The 14,600-nt window shown below is 37.8% G+C and overlaps 1 protein-coding gene across 4 annotated transcripts in view; it reads right to left on the minus strand.

The window, feature by feature from the left end:
- The window catches only part of MYO5A (myosin VA), a 205,890-nt gene that overhangs the window by 124,311 nt on the left and 66,979 nt on the right, over positions 1–14,600 (minus strand). For all 4 annotated transcript variants that reach the window (XM_086320975.1, XM_086320974.1, XM_086320973.1 and 1 more), the window contains exons 2-4: positions 7,652–7,762; positions 4,467–4,638; positions 1,044–1,188 (exon numbers count right to left, since the gene is read on the minus strand). In XM_086320975.1, coding sequence (XP_086177101.1) covers positions 1,044–1,188; positions 4,467–4,638; positions 7,652–7,762 — 428 coding nt within the window. The remainder of the gene's footprint in view (positions 1–1,043; positions 1,189–4,466; positions 4,639–7,651; positions 7,763–14,600) is intronic.

Consider the following 14,600-nt stretch of genomic DNA (forward strand, 5'->3'; position numbering starts at 1 on the left):
TCTGCCTCACCCCTGGAAACAAATCTATTCTCTATGTTCATGACTTTGTTTCTGATTTGTAAAAGTTCATTTCTATCATTAGCTTTCTCATCTATAAAATGACAATACCAACCTTGGATGAGTCCTCTAAGGATAAAACTACTTAGTAAATGGGAGGCAATTAAACAGTGCCTTGCACAGAAAGAGTACTTAATAGCCTTTACCTGTTATTAGAAGTATCAATACCATTTTACTAACAAAAGGGTATAATGACTTCTATGGATTCTGTCATTGAAATAATTCTAAAATTCTGTCACACACTGGTCCAATTATGTACAAACACTCTCTCTTGTTGGAAAGGAGAAAATAAAAAACTCTGCAGTATTAGTTTTCTCTCCATAAACTGCTTGAGGGTTTCCAATATCATATTTATAACATGCCACATCCTTACCTGTAGACTGGAGAAACAGGTTAAAAATAGACTATCCTTCAATGCATGCATAATTTTGCATTAAATTATATTACCAAGAGCATAATCTAGTCTTGAAAGTAGATTTTTCTTTCATTCTCCACTCTAAAAATATTATTAGGGTTCCACAGTTATCATCAAAGACATTTTCCTGATGCTGTTCAAGATCACTGATACCCTAAAATTCGCTAACTTAAAACTCACAGTTTCCTGTTTTAATTACCCCAGATACAGACAGATTTCTATCAGCATTTAGGCCTTTTAGTTCTGGTCTGCCACTCACTAGATGAATAACATTGGGCAAGTCGCTTAATACCTCCAAACCTTGATCCATTCGTCTATAAAATGTGACATCTGTCCTTAAATAGTCACAGGATTATAGTGAGATACCAAAGGTAATTTTTAAAAACTATATGTCCTTTTACAAATGTTAGGTGATTTTGATAATAATTCAGGCCACCTGAAACAATCGAGGCTGTTTATTTAATAATTTACAAGTTGTTATTCACTGTATTTTAAAATATCTGTGACTCAGTAAAGAAGAAATGATCACATCCAATAAAAGTAATGAAATAGTAATAGAGCTTCCACCAACCTGGCCATTTGCTTGTAAGCTTCTTCAGCTACTGCAAAGATATGTGGATCCATATCACCCATGTTCTGACCACTATATGCATTAATAATATCTTCTCCATAAATAGGCAGCTGTTCATAAGGATTTATAGCTACTAGGACTATACCTGGGAAGAAAGGCAAAAAACCAAAAGAAGTCAATAATATCCTAATGGGCGTATCAAACGTGGTAAAGTGAGAATCACAGTTAAAATTCAATTAATATCAAACTAACAAATTGCTAAGAGTCAAAATATACCATAGCACTTGCCTGTGAACCATTAAGTCCTAACTAAAAAACCATTTACAAACAAGACTAGGTTATTTAAAGTAGTAAAAATTGTGGCAATATTGGAAGAATTTTAAATTTTTTATAATATTTAAACCAAAAATTCTACTTCTAGAAATGTATCCAAATGAAATAAACATATATTCATGTAAAGGGATTAAAAAAAAAAAAGATGTTTATTATAATGTTATTCGTAACAGTGAAAAGTAGAAACAAAATACAAAACAGAGGGACAGTGGTTTATGTTTAGCACAAGAAACTATATTCTACATCCTGTGATAAACCACAATGGAAAAGAACATGAAAAAGAATATACATATGTATAACTGAGTCACATTGCTATATGGCAGAAACTAAATATGACATTGTGAATCAATTTTATTTCAATAAATATTTTTTAAAAAGGGAGAGTGGTTTAATATGTATTATTATATCCATGTGATCCAGATCATGTTTGTGACAAATATTAAGTGCCCTGGGAAAAGACGACACACTATATATAGACTGATTCCAATTTTATATTTATTTATACTCTTTTACATTTACACACAGGATATAAGACAACTTAATATTGGTTATTTTTCAGTGGTGAATTACATGTAATTATTTTTCATTTTTTATACTTTTTTTTGGTATTTCCTTAAATTTTATATCAGATATATGTTAACTTTAGTCATTCATTCAACAAATATTTGACTACAATTAAGTTTTGAGTCTTTTCTAAGTGTTATATTTATAGCAGTAAAAAAAAAAAGACTAATTTAAATAGAGTATAACCTTTAAAAACTGTAATCACTATACTGTACACCTGTAAGTTATATAACATTGTAAAGTGAAAGTCAAAGTCACTTAGTCATGTCCAACTCTTTGTGACCCCAGGGACTGGGGCCCACCAGGCTCCTCTGTCCATGGAATTTTCCAGGCAAGAATACTGGAGTGTGTAGCCGTTCTCTTCTCCAGGGGATCTTCCCTACCCAGGGATCGAACCCAGGTCTCCCGCACTGCAGGTGGATTCTTTACCGTCTGAGCCACCACATCAACTATATTTCAATAAAAATTTTTTTTTTTAAAAAGGAAAAATCTTTGTCCTCCTGGACTTTGTAATCTAGAGGGAAATTCAGGCAATAAATAAGAAAAAAAATATATATATATTACAGGATAGATAGTAAGGTAAATGGGGGATTAAACAGAGAAGGAATATTGATGTCTAGGAGAAGAAAATATAGGGTGGACAGGAAAGGCTTCAATGAGAAGGTAGCAGTAGCATATGTGCAAGAAAGATAAACTGAAGAAAAAATGAATATTGACCAAAAGACTTAGTAGGTAGGAAAGAAAAAGAGCAAATATCAAGAATATAAATTCTTTTAAGGAGAAAAGATAGCTGTCCCTGCCCCAAACTGGAGCCCAATGAAGAAATGTTGAGCACTAAGTTGGGTACATGCAGCAGAGACTTGGAAGGAAATGGATAGAAATCCCAGACCTGAGACTCAGCAGATAATACTTGGTGAAAGAAGGATTAAAAAATCAGTACAGAAAAAAGAGCTAGAGAAAATGAAGAATAAGAAGGAAGCAGAGAAAGAAGAAAAAGAAGGAAAAGGGGAACATATACATGTATGCTTAACTGCTAGGAGAGGGGAAGAAAAAAAATCTTGGACTGGGTCACTGGCAGCTACTACTGGAATGAACAGGGGCCCAGGCAAGCAGATCAAGCAAGAAGTGTTACTACAACTCAAGTCAGTCCTGCACTGCTAAGCATATTGAGAAAAAGAAAACATTTTGAACCTGCCCCAAAGATAAGTCTTTGGATGCCTACTCTTCAAGTATTGGTTTTTGTAAGAGATGAAAATAACTTGCAAATCAGTACTGAATATGGCATACGACTTCTATGCAGAGAAAAAGCAAAAGATGGACCCAGTTCTTTGTATTCTGAGTAATATTATTTAAGTTCATAAAAGAGTTTATTCAGCATAAAATGCAACTAGCTAATGAACACTGGTAAATCTTTTGAGAATCTGTATACGGGTCAGGAAGCAAAAGTTAGAACTGGACATGGAACAACAGACTGGTTCCAAAAAGGAAAAGGAGTACATCAAGCTGTATATTGTCACCCTGCTTATTTAACTTATATGTAGAGTACATCATGAGAAACGCTTGGCTGGAGGAAGCACAGGCTGGAATCAAGATTGCCGAGAGAAATATCAATAACCTCAGATATGCAGATGACACCACCCTGATGGCAGAAAGTGAAGAAGAACTAAAGAGCCTCTTGATGAAAGTGAAAGAGGAGAGTGAAAAAGTTGGCTTAAAGCTCAATATTCAGAAAACGAAGATCATGGCATCCGGTCCCATCACTTCATGGCAAATAGATGGGGAAACAGTGGAAACAGTGGCTGACTTTATTTTTCTGGGCTCCAAAATCACTGCAGATGGTGACTGAAGCCATGAAATTAAAAGACACTTACTCCTTGGAAGGAAAGTTAAGACCAACCTAGACAGCATATTAAAAAGCAGAGACATTACTTTGCCAACAAAAGTCCGTCTAGTTAAGGCTATGGTTTTTCCAGTGGTCATGTATGGATATGAGAGTTGGACTATAAAGAAAGCTGAGCACCGAAGAATTGATGCTTTTGAACTGTGGTGTTGGAGAAGACTCTTGAGAGAGTCCCTTGGACTGCAAGGAGATCCAACCAGTCCATCTTAAAGGAAATCAGTCCTGAATATTCACTGGAAGAACTGATGCTGAAGCTGAAACTCCAATACTTTGGCCACCTGATGCGAAGAGCTGACTCATTTGAAAAGACCCTGATGCTGGGAAAGATTGAGGGTGGGAGGAGAAGGGGATGACAGAGGATGAGATGGTTGGATGGCATCACCAACTCAATGGACATGGGGTTGGATGAACTCCGGGAGTTGGTGATGGACAGGGAGGCCTGGTGTACAAAGAGTCGGACACAACTGAGCAACTGAACTGAACTGAAATCTTTTGATAACTCTGAAGTGAATATGTTTCTAAGAAAAGATCCACCCACAGCCTTCTTTCTCATGCACATTATTTCCATGGTTATGTCCATTAGCAAAAAGAATTCACAGTTCACTCAGACAGCAATGCACACTCACCACAATATGTATAAATAAGTTTGGAATCAATAAAGCGGACTCTGAGATTATGGAGTACAGCAGGCTCGTGAAGATAACTGAGGGCTGTGAGATCATTTTCACCCACAAGTATGTCAGGGTTTCTTAAATGAGGCAGTTCCTTGGTCTTTGGATCTAGACGATATTCCAAATCCTGAAAATGCACAAGATACAGCATCTGAATAAATCATGGCAAAAACCTGATACAGGCATGTATTAACACATTTTGATCATTTCCTATTCCTGATTTGTTTCTCAGTTATTAAATACATTTTCCTGGTACCCCCCAAAACCACAGAAATTGGTGGAAACAGCAAAAAATGAGAGTCTGTTTTCACTAGATGTATTAACTCATAGCAACATTTTTTGCTAATACAGTTTGAAAAGTCAAAGCCTAGATTATTTTTTCTACCTAGTTACTAGGCCAGATCATTTTCTACGGGAAAATAATTCTTTTTTTATCCTCTTCACCTGGTATAAGTGACAGACAATATAAGAGAGTGCTAAGAGCTTGGCTCTAGAGCCAGATCAACGCAGGTTCAAGTCCTGAAACTGTTATTTACTTCTTGTGTGGTCTTGTGTATATTATTTAACCTTAATCTTTCATTTGTAAAAAGGGCATAATGGAAATAGCTCACAGGCGTGTGCTAAAAATTAAAGGAGACAATGTTTGGTATGTGGTAGGTACTTGGGAACTCCTGAACCCAGAGAGGCCCAAGAATCCCTTAAAATTAGATGTTAACACTTTGCATCTATGCATGTATGTGTAAGTACATACACATATGTGTATTTCTTTAAAATACAGTCCATAGTTTTTATTAGACTTTTAATGAAGTGCTTGGCCCTCCAAATTAAGAAGTACTACTCATTTTAAGGAATATGGCTTTATGGCAAAGTCAAGCATGGAGACTGTCACTCAATTATGTATTAAGGGGAAACAACATACAACACATGAAAAGGAAAAAAACAGCAATATAATTGCAGAGATGGACAAGTTAGTTTTGTAAAAAGACTTTTGCTAATACTTTTGTTAATACTAAAGAGATATATAGAGGTCAAATGTTCAAATCAGGTCGGAATGAATTCTGCAAAATGGGGAGGAAATTTTTACAGTCTGACCCTCGACCTCTCTTTGTCTGTTTATTAGGATCTAATGTCCTTTTCCAAAGCTGACTAGTCTTTGCATTGGCTTCTGCCATACAAAAAATGGTTATGTGATCTCAGGCAGACTGCTTAATATCTCTGAGTCTGGGCTTCCTTATTTGGAAAATAGTTACAATACCACATGCGAACGCGCGGGTTTGCTGTGCGAATTATCATAAGAAAATATAGCCTAAAGTACCTAACGTGCCTCACAGAGTGGATGATCAATGAATATTGAATAAGTTAATTCCTTATTTGGTAGTCAAGGCCCTTCTAATCTGGTCTAATTCTTCCCTGCCTTCTTTCTGAATAATTGCCTTGCCTCTGTTTTGCTCTCCTGAAATTCATTCTCCACTCCACCACCAGTGAGTCCTTTCTAAAACAGAAAACTTGGCACTCTTCCGTTTAAAAACACTACAATCACTTCCCAGGTATACCAGTTGAAGTTTAAGAGTTGCAGCATGAACATGAGGCTCTCTTTGATCTGGTACTCCCCCACCCCCATATTCCTGCCAGTCCTCTCCCGTCAAATCCCAACAACATGAAACTTGTACAGTTCTCCAAATGCACAATACTGTGCATGCCTCCCTGCCCTTGCTGAGGCTCCTCCAGATCCCTGAAATGCACTCTTCCTTGTCTATTCATTCTTTAGACGATGCCTCTCTGACTCTTAGCCTTCATCAGTTCCTCTGACCAGTCTCCACTCTGTTCTATTTTGTTTCTTATTTATATTTATTATATCATATGTCACAGTATTCCTAAGTATATGTACTTTCTTATTTGACATTAATGTCAGAGAGCATATTTTTTGCCTCTTCTTTTTGTCTCTTCTTAACATGATACATAGCAAGTACCTTAACATACTAGCCTTAAACTAGAACACACACCTTTCTAAATCTCTGTTCAGTCAACTTGTGATATTCACTATCTTCAAAATATATTCCAAGTCTCACAAAGTCTATCCCCTTTCTCTTTGTTAATCTAAACTCTGTCTAGTCAAAACTCTTCCTTCTCTTGGGAGTCTTCCCTGAAGCACCCCACAGTGATGTTTCCCTCTTTTGGGACCCTAAAGTCCTCACTGTCTTTACAGTACAGCACAGTGGTTATGAGCACAGACCATAAAGGCAATCTACTGGCTCAAAGTCCCAACTTCATCCCTTAATGCCTATATAACTCTGAGCAAGTCCCAAACGTTCTGAGTCTCAGTATTTCATCCATAAAGTGGTAATAATAACAGGCCCACCTCATAGGATTGTTATGAGGATTAAGTGAGTTATAGGATATAAAGGACTCAGAACTACACCTGGTACATAGTAAGTGTTTAATACATATTAACTGTCAGGACAGTATTACTCACTTGGGAATTAATCATAAGCTTATCTTTTGACATTTTTAGTATTGCAGTATTGAACTACTTTTTATATCCTGCATTCTCCTGGCTAGATTATAAATTGTTTAGAAGAAATTAATGTCACACTAAAAGTGTGATATGCCCTGTCAAATGCAGTAGAGAGAATAAAAAGGGTGGAACCAAGAGTCTATTCTGCAGTGAATGAAGATGGGAAAGTATAGAGACACAACTGGTTATAGGTTTTTCTGGCCACTAGCAAAGGGTTTTATAGATAATAGCTTCTAAGTAAATATTTTTCAAATACCTATTTCCAGCAAATATCATATCTCAAGCTGGGTCTTGAAATGTTGTTTTCTTAGTTAATATGAATTATTTAAGTGATATCCTAAACAAAATACAGATAAACAGGAATATCTATGGGAGGATTAGATGTGAATCTAAATCAGGTCATAATAAATTCATAAGCCAAAATAATGGGTTTTTTTAAAGTATCTGCTATTTTCACTAACCCTTTGGGATAGAAACTTGTTTGCCATTTTTATCAGTTAAGTGAAAATATTAGATTAATTCAAAATTTAACTTCCAAGTGAAGTTAAGTATCTCACAGCAAATTTACCCTTTTGAATTTCCTTTACTTTATGCCATTAACAACAAATAAAAGCAGAATTCCTACCTTTCCATCCTCAAGTTGAAGCAGGAGAACTTTATCTCCTGGCTTATAATCTTTGAGCAGCTCTGCTGACTTCCAAACTTCTTCAGGATCAGGTATCCAAACCCTGGCAAACTAGAAGACAAGAAGAAAAAAATATTTAAACCAGCAATTCAATTACTTTATAATGATATTAAAAAATCATGGATGTATTTATAATTAAACAGTTTATGAACAAAATAAAACTCAGCAAATATGAAATTTAACTTTTAAATTAGCAGATGAAAAGTACTTTAGCCTCAGTAGTACCATAAGTCCACATTATTAAAAGGCACAATGCTCTGTATTGTGGTAATAATTTCACAATATATGCAATTCCAATCATTATGCCATACACCTTAAACTCATACAATGCAGTATGTCAATTCTATCTCAATAACACTATGGAAGTGGGGGAAACTATGCTCTGAAGAAATAGCCTTGATTAAAATTTGACTTTGCCTTATATTAAGAATGCTACCCCAAAATTTAATTTTAGATTAAAATGTACGTATAAACCTATTTTTTCACTGAATGCAGACTTTCATGGGTCTAAGAACAAGATTTGGAAGCTCTGGTGTGGTGGCTGTGCCAGTTTCAGCAGCACAGCTATTTTTTTCAATCATAAGATTTAAAATTTGAATTTTTTATTGTAGTTTTCATCCTGTGTTCTGCAAACCCTTAGTGATTTCTCAGTATTCATGGGGGATCATTATGGTATGAGCAGAGGAGCCACAGCTGTTTTACATACTGGACATCTGGAATTTGCTTTGAAGAAAGTTCTGTTGCTAATTTTTAAAAAATGAGAAGGCACTGCTGTCTATATTTTGTTTTCATTATTTTAGAAAGATGAGTGAAAAGGGTAAAATGGAATATTCATCCTAGCCTCAATATCATGAAAGAGGTATCAAGAGGAGTTTCTAAAACAGCAAATCTTTAGCCTTAACTACACCCTCTGGACTTAAGCCAATTTTGAACTTCAGATCAATTTTGATTGGGTCCTCCAAACACCACAATGAAGAGGTGTTTTATGACTGTTTGGATTCCTTAGAAAGGACTCTCCCTTTAAAACATATGTACACTAAGCCTTGGTGCCCATTTTCAGGAATATATCACATATGAAAATATCACCAACGCCAGTCTTTCTCTATTTTCTTCAGAGCTTTTATTACTACCTGAATTTATTTATGCTATTTCTTGTTTAAGTATTTACTATTTTTCTTTGTTAGAATATAAGTTCCATATTTGTCTTGTTCAACACTGTATCAAGTGCTTGTGTATCTGGTACAAAGCTGGGCCCTGAGTATTTGCTAAAAGAATGCCAATCCTTAAATTGAATAGAAGTGAGCATAGAAACAAACAAACAAACAAACAGAACAAAACCTCACCCCTTGCTTTATTTATCTCTTATTATCATAGATTCATGCAGATTTTTGGTCTGAACAGTTTGTAGAGAAAAGGGTACCAAGCCGGGTTATGGGTTCCAATCACAGGACTACCAGATTGGTCTTTTAGCTTTTATTTCAGGTATCTGCAAGATGGGGGATGACAGCAAGACTCATCTAGTTTATCTCCAAGGTTTATACACACAGAAACTCTGTGAAAAGTATAAACCAATATATAAGTATAGGCTGAGATTGTTACTAAGTGTTTTTTCCATAAGAAGTGATTGTTAATGTTATATACCAAATATGTTACTACAACTTATTTCATAACTTTTCCCTCAGTTATACAGCCCCTTAAACTGAGTAATATCCATACACATTACTAAAATCTTACTCATTCAATAAAGATTTCTGGGAGGCTCAAGAGGGAGGTGGTACATGTATAATCACTGCTGATTTGCCATAAATGTTGTGCGGCAGAAACCATCACAAAATTGTAAAGCATTTTTCCACCAATTAAAAAATAAATTAAAAAAATAAACATTTCTGTTTACTAACTGCTTCCACTCTGAAGCCTACTTTAGAAAGCCAGTATTTCGATAACTTTTTCTGAAAGGGATTTACTAGTTCCAAAAAAGATGTCTGAAACATGAGACTCAGAGTCATGAAATAACCTACTACCTTGACTGATGAAAACACAAAAAGCAAAATGGGTCCAAGTGAGTATGTAGAATCATGGCTGACCTGCTCTAAACATGAGTTTTCAACTAAATCTAGAAAGAAGTGCCTTTGTGTTTTGTCCATAGCAAGCTCTAGCTCAGATTTCTACAAGTATTTTGGAAGCAGTAGTGAGCTGGTACTTTGCCAAAGGTTTGATTTCCAAGAGCCAGATGTTAACAACACTTACAGATAGAAGACAGAGGCTAAGGCCCTTCCACTCACCAGAGGCAAGATACTGAAATACCAAACATCACTCTGACAACCAACTTCCCCCTTATCTTATCTCTGCTGCTGCTGCTAAGTCACTTCAGTCATGTCTGGCTCTGTGCGACCCCACAGACAGCACCCTACTAGGCTCCCCTGTCCTAGGATTCTCCAGGCAAGAACACTGGAGTGGGTTGCCATTTCCTTCTCCAATGCATGAAAGTGAAAAGTGAAAGTGAAGTCGCTCAGTCGTGTCCAACTCTTCGAGACCCCATGGACTGCAGCCTACCAGGCTCCTGCGTCCATGGGATTTTCCAGGCAAGAGTACTGGAGTGGGGTACCATCGCCTTCTCTGTTATCTTATTTCTATCTCTGGGGAAAATATCCAAGGAGAAATAGGTCAGAAATCAGTCTATTATTACCACTGTCTCTTTTTTATTCTTTTCCATCTTAATCAGTGAGGATCAGTGACTCTGCAGAAACAACTATACAGAACTAGGTCAGTTGGGAAAATATATATACCTTAGATGCTGAAATAGAGAGGAATCTCAACCTGACAACGCCCCTTCCTATTGCCTCTAAAACCTCCAACCCTACTTTCCACTGTCCCCTTAAGCCCCCAGAGAAAATACACATGGTAGCCCTGATGAAGAAGACTAAGCTTGTTCAGCTACATCCAGTGTGAAGACTAAAAAGGAAGACAAGAAGGCAAGGTCCCAAGATCACACGAGAACCTAAAAGAGATATATGTTAGCAACAGTCAGGGAGGAATCAGAAATAGGAGTGGATACACCTACCCACTAAGTCTGCCCAGGTACCTAGTGAAACCAAAGCAGTTAGTGAAAGATAATCCTAGCCAAAGTGAACCAGCCCTGACAGAGTTCCCAGCAAGACAAGACAAGGGAAGGTCCAATGTCTTGTAACAACCCTGTCACCAGCTGTCTCCATTAGCTAATAGAGGGTGAAGCTTTCCTGCAATGCTCCCCATTCCATTTTTAACTCACACTACTCTAGCCCTCATTACTTTGTGAGTCCTTCAAATGCCTCACTTACGATACCTCAGACCTCCTACCCTAGACTGCATGCTCCTTAAGCCATCTTTGAACCCCATCTAGACTGGCTTACCTCCTTGACCACAGTTAGTGGCACATTTGTGTTGATTCTACTTAAGGCAGAGGTAGGGCAAGGGAAGGGGGAAAAGTCAGGAGAATGGCGAAGAGAAGTAGCAAAGGCAAACTTCACAGACCCACCTCAGGATTTTTCTTGAAGCTACAAAGCACAGCTGAGATGGGGTAGGAGTCAGAGACTCAGAGAAGAGACTCGTGGAGTAGTAGGCAAAGAGTGAACACTGATGCAGAAACTGTAGAAGAAGGGAAAACAAGGATTTGGGATATGAGGTACTGTGACTAAAGCCACAAAAACTGTAGGACATGAAGAAAAGAGGAAAAGGCTTAAAACAGAAAACACTGAAATATAAATACACATCAAAGATTAGTAGCTTGCAAGGAAAATAAAAACCATCTGTCATACAACATAATTTACGACGAGATAAAGCTGACTGAGTCTAATGGGAGAGCCCTGGAAAGGCGGGTTCAGGGGACATGCCTGCACCGGTCCCTGAAGAGAGGGGCACCAAACAGCATGGCTTCTCAGGGGTTACACCCATCCCTGTGTGCTGAAGGAGGCAGCAGTCATCATTCTCATTGTATTCTACCACAATGACAACACTCAATTGGTCCTTGATTAATGCAGGTGACTCACTGGAAGTTTTGCGAACTTGCATTTTGTCAGTCAAGGAACCCAAAAGTTTGAGTATTCAGAATAATATTTTCTGAGGCCTCACACACCTTGGGAATGAGACTGACAGTAAATGACCAGTCCCTAAATCCCAAAAATCTGATCCATGTGATTCTCTCCCTTCCCCAAACTCCCATGCATGTTATTTGCTTACAGACAGCACACATGCACATCTTTCATAGTTCCCCTATTAAGTCATAGCAGTTTGGCAACATGGAATCTACTTGGTTCAATTTTAATACCCCATTGAAAACATTCACAAAAATGAATGCTTTATGTGACAATTCAAACAAGCCTATAATAACTAAGTGCTTCTCTAGGCTATGAACTGAAGCAGAAGAGAAATCCTGAATCATCAATACCCTTTCCTCTGATCCCTGACATTAACACTGATAGCCAAGTGGTTACTAAGTAATTCATATAACCCTAAAGGCATGTTTTTCAGGTAGAAAATTTAGGAACTACGATGTTAAAGCACATGATGGACTTTCCAGAAACTACACGCACACACACACACACACTGTATCTGTTGACATAATAAACTCCCATATACCCACCTAGGTTCAGGATTAGAACCTTACCTCTCAGTGGAATCATATTCTTAAACATTTCATTTTCCCTCCATTTTCAATCATCACTGCCACAGTCTGGTCATGCCAAACTATGGGTTTGCTGTATTGTAAATAAGCCCTTGCTTTCAAACAACAGACTCCTATTTATCCTTCACATCTGTGTTAAAGTACTGCCTTCTCTAAGAAGAACTTCCTGACTTCCCACCATCATTTGGCACTCTACTCTCAATGTCCCCATTACCGCATGCAATTTTCATCCCACTAAATGATGACTTTGCTTGCCTATCTCCTTCTACCGATTGTTGGTTCCTTGAGAGGAAGAGTATGTCTCATTCACCTTTGTCTCTTCAGCACTTAACACAGGGCCCGTCTAATAATTTCTTAATAAACCTTTATTACATGAATGTTCCTGGCCGTACACATTATACTCTAAGAGGGTAGCTAAAAAGAAGTATCAGAAAGAGGCTCCAAGAATCTTCTAAAGGGTCTCTAATTTCTAGAAGTAGAGAAAGATGAAAGTGACTTTGGAGAGCTGAATTATATAGGAAATTTTGGTTTGAAAGAAGGAAAAACAGCCAGACAGCAACGCAGCAGAGAAGTAATGAAACACCCTTTCCTCCCCCAAACAAACCTCCATCCCTTCATAATTTATGTAGAGTGGAAGCTACACCTCACTTCCAGAACAGAGAGCCCCACTCCCAATCCCACCAAGGTGATGTGACCACCATTTCCACCAACCATCTCCTACAGCAGCAAAGTGGGGAATGGATGGGAAGAATGGTAAGCCAAGGGGTTGGAGCAGGGAAAGAGGGTCACACCAAAATGGGGGAAAGAAGAGAATGGCTGGGGGTGAAGAAAAGGGGCATTTTGGATGGGGCTGGAAGTGAAGAGCAGAAGTGTCCTGTGCCCCTCTGAGGCTTTTTAACAGATACAAGCATACCTCACTTTACGGCACTCCACTCTGCTTTACTGTACTTTGCAGATTGAGGGTCTGTGGCAACCCTGTGTCAGGCAAGTCTACTGGCACCATTTTTCCAACACGATTTGCTCACTTCATCTCTGTGTCACATTTTGATAATTCTCACAAACTTTAAAACTTTTTTGTTCCTGTTACATTTGCTTTGGTGATCCGTGACCTTTGCTATTACTACTGTACTTGTTTTGTGGTGCAGTGAACCACATCCACATAAAATGGTGAACTTCATTGATAATGCTGTGCGTGTTCTGACTGTTCCAACTACTGGTTATTTCCCTGGCTCTTCCTCTCCTTGGGCCTTCCTATTCTTTAGGACACAACAATATTGATATTAGGCAAATTAATAACCTTATAATGGTCTCTAAGTCTTCATGTGAAAGGAAGAGTTGCAGGTCTCTCACTTTAAGTTAAAAGCTAGAAATGATTAAGCTTAGTGAGGACAGTGCATTGAAGGCTGAGCTAGACCAAAAACACTTACACCAAATAGTCAAGCTGTGAATCCAAAGAAAAAGTTCTTAAAGGAAATTAAAAGTGCTACTCCAAAGAACACACAAATCATTGATATGGAAAAAGTTGGAGTGGTCTGGAAGGAAGATCAAACCAGCCACAACATTCCCTTAAGCCAAAGCCAAATCTACAGCAAGGCTCTAACTCTCTTCAATTACATAAAGGCTGAGAGGTAAGGAAGCTGCAGAAGAAGAATGTGAAGGTTGAAGGAAAGAAGTCATTTCCGTAACAGAGAAGTGCAAGGTGAAGCAGCAACTGCTGATGTAGACGCTGCAGTAAGTTATCCCAGATGATCTAGTTAAAATACTGACGGTGGCTACCCTAAACAACAGATTTTCAGTGTAAACAAAACAGCCTTATTTTGGAAGAAGATGCCCTCTAGGACTCTCATAGCTGGAGAGAAGTTAATGCCTGGCTTCACAGCTTCAAAGGACAGGCTGACTCTCTTGTTAGAGGTCAGTGGAGCTGGTAGTTTGAAACTGAAGACAATGCTCATGTACTATACCCCAAATCCTAAGGGCCCTTAAAAATTATGCTAAAACTACTCTGCCTGTGCTGTATAAATGGAACAACAAAAGCTTGGATGACAGCACATCTGTTGACAACATGGTTTACTGAATGTTTTAACCCCACTGTTGAGACCAATTGCTCAAGGGAAAAAAGATTTCTTTCAAAACATTACTGCTCATTGACAATGCACCTGACCACTCAAGGGCTCTGATGGAGATATAAAACAAGATTAATGTGGTTTTCATGTCTGTTAACAGAGCATT

Source organism: Bos grunniens, chromosome 10 (assembly GCF_055505025.1).
Source record: "Bos grunniens cultivar Pamir isolate PY7600 chromosome 10, Bosgru_T2T1.0, whole genome shotgun sequence".
Classification (NCBI taxonomy): Eukaryota; Metazoa; Chordata; class Mammalia; order Artiodactyla; family Bovidae; genus Bos; species Bos grunniens.